Source organism: Vigna unguiculata, chromosome 9 (genome assembly GCF_004118075.2).
Source record: "Vigna unguiculata cultivar IT97K-499-35 chromosome 9, ASM411807v1, whole genome shotgun sequence".
Classification (NCBI taxonomy): domain Eukaryota; kingdom Viridiplantae; phylum Streptophyta; class Magnoliopsida; order Fabales; family Fabaceae; genus Vigna; species Vigna unguiculata.
Genome location: NC_040287.1, coordinates 460,192 through 470,929, shown reverse-complemented (window position 1 = coordinate 470,929; position 10,738 = coordinate 460,192). Strand labels below are relative to the sequence as shown.

The 10,738-nt window shown below is 31.0% G+C and overlaps 1 protein-coding gene and 1 pseudogene across 1 annotated transcript; one reads left to right on the top strand and one right to left on the bottom strand.

Annotated features, from left to right (window-relative positions):
- Positions 1–851: 851 nt before the first annotated feature.
- Positions 852–3,006, bottom strand: LOC114162533. The gene is made up of 4 exons (XM_028046456.1): positions 1,621–3,006; positions 1,424–1,509; positions 1,106–1,308; positions 852–958 (listed from the first exon to the last, which is right to left on the bottom strand). Exons 1-4 carry the CDS (start codon positions 3,004–3,006, stop codon positions 852–854), a joined length of 1,782 nt encoding a protein of 593 aa, XP_027902257.1.
- Positions 3,007–8,101: 5,095 nt separating this feature from the next.
- LOC114162525 lies at positions 8,102–10,290 on the top strand (annotated as a pseudogene).
- The last annotated feature ends 448 nt before the right edge of the window (positions 10,291–10,738 follow it).

Sequence of the window (10,738 nt, the reverse complement as noted above, 5' to 3'; positions counted from 1 at the left end):
AACAAACGAACCCTGAGTCTCTTGCTCAATTAATTCATCCTACACCACAAAAGAAAGTTTAATCAAAAGGAGAAACATATGAACTATGATAGTCAAATAAGGTTTGTACTTACTGTTTTTTGAGATATGATTTGAGCTGATTGTGATGTCATTTGCCCATCGGACTTAGTCCGAGCAACCTTTCACATCTCGTACCTAGGAATTGCATCCACTAGGTCAGGGGACTCAAGTCCCAGAGACTGTGCACGATACTTTTTCAATTTTTTCTCCAATAATGCATAACCACCTCGAGAGAGTACATGTGGTGTATCATTAAGCCTTTGTCTTTGTTGGGCTGCTGTCCTTTTTTCCTGTCACACATAACATTATTTAATAGTTTGAATACAGAAATGTATGACTAGTGTCACTATAAACAAATTTAACAAACAAACCTGCCAGTCTCCAGACTCTCTACATGCACGAAATTGCATCCACTCCTCCTCTGAGATTTTGTACTTCTCACAAGGAGTGTCATGTTGTCTATCTCCAAACACATATAAACGTGTGAGCCTTGCCTTGAAGTCCCTCCATCTGGTGGCTATGTGAGATAAGACTTTCTTTCTAATCCGCTCAGTGTTCGGAGTAATCTCAAATTTGTGTTGTTTAAAACATAAAATATGTTATGTTAACAGTAACATAAAAAAATACTATAGTTGGTTTAAGTAAACATACCACAAGATCCTGGCATAGGAGGTTCTTCTCGACCTCCGCGACGTCATCCCAACATGCAATTGCAATAGAAACTTTCATTTTGGCCAACATTCCTATGTAGCTATGGTACTTTTTTCCCAAGGGCCACTGGGTTCACCCGATCAAGGATCAATGTGAACCGGCATCCTCTCTCGTCGGTTTGTGACATCCGGCAACCGAGTCACAGATCTACCAGGTCCCTCCTGGTCTGATCCGGAGCTTGTCATACCTGAAACATATCATTAGGAAATGTTAACAATGAAAATATACTCAATTAACCTCTATTATATTAAAACAGGAAGAAAAATAAAAAAATTGTAAATGTGACAATATTATTAAATAAACACCTATCAAGAAATTGTGTTCTCCCATATGCCTTCATTGTGATCACTTCGAATAGCATGGATGTCATCAGTTACATCATCAACTTTGTCTTGAATGGTTCTTGATGAGAAAGACGTTGTCTCAAGTATGTCTAGACAATCTTCATCATCATTTACGTGCATGTTTCTTCCTTCTAATACAACTGACAATTTCTGATTGGCTGGATCAATGACATAAAAAATTTGTCTTGCTTGACTAGCCATAATAAATGGTTCATTTGTATCACTCATCTTGTTAAGGTCCACTATTTTGAACTCTACTTTTGTCATTTTTCATCTTTGAATAAAAACAATGATTGTTTATGTAGTACCCGCCATATGTAATGACATCATTGCTCGGTCCACGAGCTAGCCTCAATAGAGTTTCAGAAACATTTGGAGTCGCGTAAACCTTTTTCTTAAACCATGATAAGAATGTTTTGTTATGTTCATTAAGTGCCCATTTTTCACTCATTCGTGGATGTGCTGATTTCGTTTCATCAATGTGTTGCGTTATTTAAGGAATGACCTCTACAGTGTTGTTTAAGATGTACAAATGGGCTTGATCAACTAATTTTCTACTAACACTTTGAATCTTCACTCCACGCACACCCTTACCTTCACATTTACCTTCATGTCTAGTCTTAGGAACTCCAATTGGTTCACAACTTGGCATATAACTTGAGCAGAATTCAATGGCTTCTTCTGCAATGTACCGCTCTATAATAGAAGCTTCTGGTCGATACTGATTCTTGACATATCCCTTTAAGATCTTCATGTATCTTTCCACTGGGTACATCCATCTCAAGAAAACTGGCCCACATAATCGAATTTCCCTCACAAGATGAATTATCAAATGAACCATGATATCGAAAAATGAAGGTGGAAAATACATTTCCAATTGACACAATAGTCTAATGGCTTCATTTTCCAAATCGTCTAACACTCGAGGGTTAATAACTTTCTTGCATATGGCATTGAAGAACATACACAAACGTGTTAGAATACCTCTGACAGAAGTAGGTAAGATGGCTCGAAAAGCTACTGGTAAAAGTTGTTGCATCAACACATGACAATCGTGAGACTTTAAACCGACTAACTTTGAATCTTGCATAGAAACAAGGCTACTAATATTTGAAGAGTAACCTTGGGGAACCTTCACACTTCTTAAACACTCACAAAAAATTTGCTTTTCTTTTCTAGAAAGAGTGTGACAAGCTGGAGGCAGGTAGGTTCGTCTTCCAATTGATTGTGCATGTAACTCAGAACGGATGCCCATTTCAGCCAAATCTTGTCGTGCTTTAACTCCATCTTTAGTCTTTCCTTTTACATTTAGTAAAGTCCCGATGACGCTATCACATACATTTTTTTCAACGTGCATCACGTCTATACAATGTCGTACATCAAGTTTACACCAATATGGAAGATTAAAGAAGATTGATCGTTTCTTCCAAATGCTTTTCTCCGTGGTCTTTTTCTTTGGATGTTTCCCAAACACAATGTCAATGTTTTCCACTTGGTTGTATATTTCTTCACCATTGCGGGATCTCGCTACAACTTCATCCTCAGGACTTCCATTAAATGCCTTTTTCATTCTACGATAAGGATGATTTCGAGGAAGAAACTTTCGATGTCTTGTATACACAGTTTTCTGACCGTGCTTCAATTGAATATAACTCGTGTTTTTTTCACACATGGGACATGCAAAATGACCTTTAACACTGTAACCGCTCAAGTTTCCATATGCTGGAAAATCATTTATGGTGCAAAACAACATTGCACGCAAACAAAACAATTCTTGAGAATATGAATCATACACATCGACACCTTCTTCCCATAATAGTTTCAAATCATCGATCAACGGCTTTAGGTACACATCAATGTCATTTCCAGGTTGTCTAGGACCCGATATCATCATAGACAACATCATATATTTCCTCTTCATGCACAACAAAGGAGATAAATTATAAATCATCAGCAAAATTGGCCATGAACTATGTTTGCTACTTAAGTTCCCATAAGGATTCATACCATCTGTAGCAAGTCCAAGTCTTAAGTTTCTTGGCTCAGCACCAAATTCTGGAAATGTTTCATCAATCTTCTTCCATTGTGGAGAATCAGCTGGGTGTCGAAGAAGATTATCACACTTTCTTCCATCAACGTGCCATTTCAGGTTTTTTGCATCTTCTTTAATGGAAAATAGTCATTTGAATCTAGGAATTATAGGAAGGTACCACATCACCTTAGCAGGTGGACCATCTTTGTCTTCATCACCACTATTTCCATCAATTTTCTTTTTAAACCGCGATAAACCACATGTTGGACACGCCTTCAGTGAAGCAAACTCGTCTCTGTATAAAACACAATCATTTGGGCATGCATGTATCTTTTGATATTCCAAACCCATTGGACATAAAACTTTCTTTGCTTCGTAATTACGGATAGGTAACGTGTTATTTTCTGGAAGCATCTCCTTTAACAACTCCAACAATTATGTGAAACTTGTATCCGTCCATCCATGCCTTGCTTTTAAACTGAATAATTTCAAAGTTGCTGACAGTCGCGTAAAGTTAGTGCATCCTGGGTACAATTGTTCCTCTGAATCGGACTTAAGAGAATCATATAAATGAACTTTTCCAAAATTCTCCTCCCCAACATCACGTACCATATCTTCTAAATGATCATTCATCCAGTCGTCTACATAATTTGTTCCTCGTGACGTTGTAGGCTTGTCTAATACTTCTCCATGCCAAGTCCAAAGTGTATAACTTCTCATTATACCAAAGATGAATAGATGATCACGCATTGTTCCTACGTCATGATGTATTTGATTAAGACAATGAACACAAGGACAAAAATATGTCCCGTTACTTGAGATTGCGTGTTCTTGAACATATTGCAAAAACTCAGAAACCCCCTTTTCATACTCTTCACTTATGCGACGCTCATTCATCCAGCTTTGATCCATACTATGTTCGTAAAAAACTCGATCAATCTCAAACTTTTAACTCTCACAAGGTGAGGCCCTACCCATTCGAAAAAATTATTTTTCATAATTTGCTAACACATGTACAAATAAGTCAAACATCATAAATTTCACAAAATTTCGACAGCATTTCGCATTGGTCTCTGAAGTACACGAAATGAAAGTGATTAATCATGATCACAATCAAGTATGCATCCAGAGAACAACACAAATTAGTCTCAATCGAAATTTTATGAAATTTATGCGTAAACCTCAATGTACACATTGTAGCAAATTATGAAAAATAATTTTTTCAAACTGTCCAATCGGACAATTCAAGATTTAATACAAACGATTAAAAATTTAATCATTTGTATTAAATCTCAAACGGGAACTAAGTTTCGCTCACTGTATACTATAAGTATAATAAATCTACATATATAAAATAACACTGCAACAATAATATTCAAAAATAAAATGCAATGAGAATTATTTAAACATGCATATATCTAATAATAAATATAATTTTATTTACTAATTTTACAAATATTATTATAAAATTTTAAATAAAATAAAAAAATAGGCCAAAAAAATTAACAAAAAATAGTCTAAGACTAAAACTATAATGACATTTATAAATTAATACAAGTAATTCTATACATACAATGAACAAATATATACATACAATGAAAAACTAACCTCTTCTAATTGAAAGACGAACTTTGAGAGGAAGTCTAGGGTCTCCGCACACTGCTGGCCAAATGGGAACGAAGAGCAAGTGGGACGAATCTCAAAACGTTGCAAATGGGGATGAAAATGGAAAATAATCGGTTCAAAACGCGTAAAATCAACCCATAATCAAACCCCAACAAGTTTGATGGCGAAAACCTTTCGAAACTCACCTGGAGGGGGTCGGAAATGGCGTCGCCGGCGGGAACTCTCGCGGAAACGATGAACAGCGCGAGGGTTTCTGCGTTTCGTGCAGAGATAAACTGAAACTTAACGTCGGGGGTGTTATGTCCGACGTTAAGTGACGTCGGGGGTAGGAGGGGCCGACGTAAAGGGACGTCTGGCGCGCGCTGGTCCGACGTCAAGGGACGTCTGCCGAGCTGGGGGCCGACATCTTTTTTTTAGTGACGTCGGGGTATTTTTTAACAGACGTTAAGTAACGTCTGCCCGCTCCACGTCAGACGTTAAAAATGTCTCGTTATTTACAAAAATGCCACCGCTCATTTTTAACGTTGGACTTTTTTTAGGTAGACGTTATTGGAGTGACGTTAAAGGTCTTTTTTGTGTTAGTGAGTACTCTTCTTAATAACACAGCTACATCAATTTTTTTTTCTTTGTTTATGGAGATGTTATAAGATAAGGATATTGAGTACTAATTATGTGGGTATACATAGAAAACACGATATTTATTCATATAGATTTTTTGTAGTTCAAATTATTTGTAAGACATGGATGGTGAGTGTATATAAAGAGGATTGAGGAACCAAGTGTAATTCAAATTATTTTGTGGTGTGTTACATTTTCTTTATCAAGATGTTTTCATTGTCTCCGACTATTCACTATTAACCTTCGTACTACAGGTTCTCATTTATTTCCAATATTACAGTATTATCTGCAAATATCACTTTTAATCTGAGTCAATTCAGAAGTTAATTTTTTTTTAATTTTCTTTTTCAAATGATTGGTTTTCTTAAAAATCTGTGTTACCTTAAAGATAACAAAAACTATATCTTTAAAATAAGCTTCACCATATTATATGTATATTCATCACTATATATATATATATATATATATATATATATATATATATATATATATATATATATATTATTTGATATGTTAATATATTTTTATTATTTTTACTTTTATTTTATTTGTTATTACTTATTTTCATATTGAAAAAATATTTAATTACTATAATAAATTTCATATTAATTGTATTATGTTTAATTTTTTATACAGTGACAAAAAAAGTTGAATTTCTATAATTAACAAATGTTTCATGAACAATATTTTTAAAAAATTTTGGTTAAAATGACTAAATTTACACATTTTTAAAGATGAGAGACCAAACATTATTAAAAAAATTCATATTTCCTGCCAATTTTATTTTGAAATTTTGTTGGTATAAAATACTTATAAATTTTGTTATGAAAAAAACAATTGCTGTCAATTTTTTTGCAAAATATTTTGCATAAAACACTTTTCACAACAAATTTTATAGGAAATACTTACTAATTTTATAATTTTACAGAAAATAATTATCCACAAAAGAATACCTACCAATTAAGATTCTTACAAAAAATAGAAGAAAAAAGTATTTTCTTGTAAATTTTCTAAAAAAATTTACAAAAAAAATTTCATATAATATAAGAATTTTTAGTAGTGAAAGTTTCAAAAATGAACTAATTTTATTTTTCAAGTGAAAGTTAATATATCAAAATATATTTAACCATCCTCACAATACTACATGTTCAAAAACACATCGTCAACTTTGAAAGTTTTAGACTACACATAGATATCGGTGTAAAACATAGAGAGAGAATTAAATGACAAAAAAAAGTGTAAAGAATGAACACTCATTACAAAAAAATATCCGATTAATAATCAATTTTAGTGAACAATTTAAATACTATTTTGCGAAAGAAAAAATTATTTGTTGATAAAATAGTCATTATTATTAATAAAAACTTATCATTGTTTTTTAAAATTTAACTATAAAAAAAATTTGTCACTAAATATTAGATACAAAAATTTTTGTTATCAAAATAATTAATTTTAAATTAATCTTTAATTAATTAATAACAAATTATAAATTTTTATTTATAATAATAAATATTTTAGTAAATAATAATTTTTTTTATTTTATAAATTTATATCCAAATTTATCACTTTTTACTAAAATTAATTATTAATAAACATTCTCATATGATAATAAGATCATGAGAATAAAAACAAACTAAAAACTAATGAAATTCCACAAATATCCCAAAAAGAAACAGGTGTCACTAGATAGGATGTGTATTAAAGCAAAACAAAAAGTAGAAATGACTAGAAATCTATTGAAAAGGACAAGTGTCAGCATAAAAAGAATTGGTGTATATAGGCAATGTTCATATTACTTTGTTAGATACATTAGGAAGCATATTAAATAGGAAAATATCAATTAACAAAGTTTTTTTCTGACAAAATTTGATAAACTATTAAGTAAAGTAAAAAATATGCTATTTTTATTTGATTAAAATTTAGAAAAATTAATCTACTTTAATCTTATTATAAAAGGTTTGTCAACTTTATAAAAAAAATTTGTCAAAACTTCATTTTCCTGGCATTGACTGTAGTAACAGTGGTAACGTGATGTGGTCCAACGATGAACACTGTTTGAGTCTTTTCTTAATATATTATGGGAAATATAGAAAGTAATAGCACATTTTTCCATCTTAAATACTTTTTTACTAATTTTTAGTCAAAAATATGGATTCTGTGTTATTATTAGGAATTTTTGTAAATGAAAATATACTCTTTCAAAGTATGTACAATCGATATTTATAAAGTTGTTAATTATCATTTTTGAAGTAAAATAGATGAGTTGATATACTCACTTATATGGATGAAATAACATGCAAATTTTTGTTAAAAAGGAAAAAATTAATTAATATAAAATTTACTGAAACTTTTATAAAGAATAATATAAATACTATATTTGTTATTTTCAGTCAAAATGTGATAAAGTAATAATATACACAATGTGCCAGCACAGTTTTCAGCACAATACTATTAAAGACACGGTATTCTTCTTAACAACACAGCTACATCTATTTCTTTTTTCTCTTTATTATGGAGATATTATAAGATAAGGATATTTATTTATGTGGATATACATAGAAAACACGATATTTATTTTTATATATTTTTATAATTAATTGAAATTACTTGTAAGACATTGATGGTGAGTGTATATATATAAGGAGACAAGAACCAAGTGTGATCATCAATTTCTTCCAAGTTATTTTAATTGTGTGTTAGATTGTTCACCATGGATTCTCTCTTCGTTACTATCAAGATCTTCTCATTCTCTACTCTCATTCTTCTTCTCCAAATTTTCACTATAAACCTTCGCACTGCAGGTTCTATATTTACTTCTACCATTACATGCATAATATTACAGTATTTTATGTAAATGCCACTCGTAATCTTAGTCAATTCAGAAATTAATATTTCTTTTATTTTATTTTCAAATGATCGATTTTCTTATAAAATGTCACAATAAAGCTATAACAAAACTATTTCTTTAAAGTAAGCTTCACCTCATTTAATAATGCTCACAATATATAGAATTCTACAAGCATTCATCTTTAAAAAAATGTCATATGTCCATAAAAATAAGCTTGTTAATAAATTAACTTCAAGTGAATATGCTAAATACTCGTAGGCAAACTCCTAAATTATAACTTACTAGTTGATACTTTATCTAATTAATTAAATGAGAAACGTTTGATCTGATTAATTAATTGTTCTTTTTAGCAAAAAAAAAATATAGGAAGTATATGCAGTGCTCCAACCAATATATATAAAAAATACATTGTGGAAATGTTAACTCACGTTAAACTAGTTGATAGATATAAAATAATACAAAAAATATATATATAATTACACAAATTTTATCGTATAAATAAAATTCGTGTTTATAAGCGAAGATATACTATGTAATTATAATTTATTTTTTAAAATAGTTAAATCCATATTAAACATTTTAATCTTCTATTTATTTTTGAAAAGTTGTACATTTTTTTTTGAAGAATTCCTTTTATTTAAACGAGTTGATCTAATGAATACTAATCAAATTTATTTCTTTTATTATTTGTATAAAAAGTATTTTTTTTTTCAACTTAATTTATTGTTACAATGAATTTCTTTATAATTTTTATTGTGTAATTTTTGTATTACGTAATTTTTATGATAAGAATATATACGAAGTTTAATAAAAAATAATAGCGAGTTCACACTTTTTACACATGTTGTAACCTTGTGAAAAAAAAAAGTTTTAAGATTTACGAAGTTTCAACCATGTGGACATATGTTGAACGATTCATTTCTTATAGTGCTTAATATCATTACTTATAACATATGCTTGCAACATTTTAATTTTAGATATTACAATTTTCATGTCTTGGTTAACAGATGCTCAAATTGGCATGTGTTATGGCACATTAGGTGACAATTTGCCTCCGGTAAGTGAAGTTGTAAGCCTTTACAAATCAACCAATATAACAAAAATGAGAATCTTTGATCCTAATCAAAATACTCTATATGCACTTAAAGGTTCAAACATCGAACTCATTCTTGGGTGCCAAACATTGACCTTCAATCTCTTGCCACCTTCCCTAACAATGCTATTACTTGGGTACAAAACAATGTCTTGGACTTCTTGCCAAGTGCCAAAATCAAGTACATCGCAGTTGGCAACGAAGTGAATCCCTCTAAAGAATCCTCTAAGTTTGCCAAATACGTTCTACCTGCAATCCAAAATATATACAAAGCTATTAGGGATAAAGGCCTTCAGGATCAAATTAAGGTCACAACAGCCATTGACATGAGCATGTTAGGAAACACTTACCCCCCATCACAAGGTTCCTTCAGAGATGATGTGAAGTCGTACATAAAACCCATAATCGGGTATTTGGTATATGCAAATGCACCTTTACTAGCCAATGTCTACCCTTATTATGGTTACTCTAATAACCATAATGACGTATCACTTGACTATGCTCTTTTCACCTCAACACAGGTTGTGGTATTAGAGGTAAATACAAATACAAGAATTTGTTTGATGCTATGTTGGATTCGGTACATGCTGCAATTGATAACACTGAAATTGGTTATGTGGATGTTGTTGTGTCCGAGAGTGGGTGGCCATCAGATGGAGAGTCAGACGCCAGTTATTACAACGCAAAAACCTTCTTAAATAATTTGATTCGTCGTGCTAAAACAGGTAGCCCTAGAAGGCCTTCAAAACCCACAGAGATCTATATATTTGCTATGTTTGATGAGAATCAAAAGGTTTCTGGCATAGAGAACCATTTCGGACTCTTCTCTGCCAACAAAAAAAAGAAGTATCCATTTAATTTTAGTGGATAAAGGAACTACAAAGTTGTTACATTCAACACTTCTCCTAAAATTAAGTGTAATGTCAAAATATTGGACATGAAAAGCCACGTGATTTGACCCACAAAAATAAGGGAGAGTGTTGTTTGTGTGAAATAAACATTGGAATGTTTGTATTAATTGAGACACTATTGTCCACCTTTTTATATCAAGATTTTATTTCACATTATTATTTTAATTATTTTAATTGATAATGAACAATAATAAAATAAAATAAGATAATAGAGACGTCACAACCATATATAAAAAAAAGTAATATATATATATATATATATATATATATATATATATATATATATATATATATATATTTGAAATTTAAGATCACTGATTCTCGTTCCTTAACAATAACCCGGGTTGGTTTTCAATTAATTTAACCATTTCTTACAATGTATATTTGTTTAGCGATACCCGTTAAACAAGTATTAAGCAAGTATTGTGGTGCTTAAATGATGTCGCTTAGAGCAACAAGAGTTTTACTTTAAAGGAATGCTAATTTCTTAGTCAC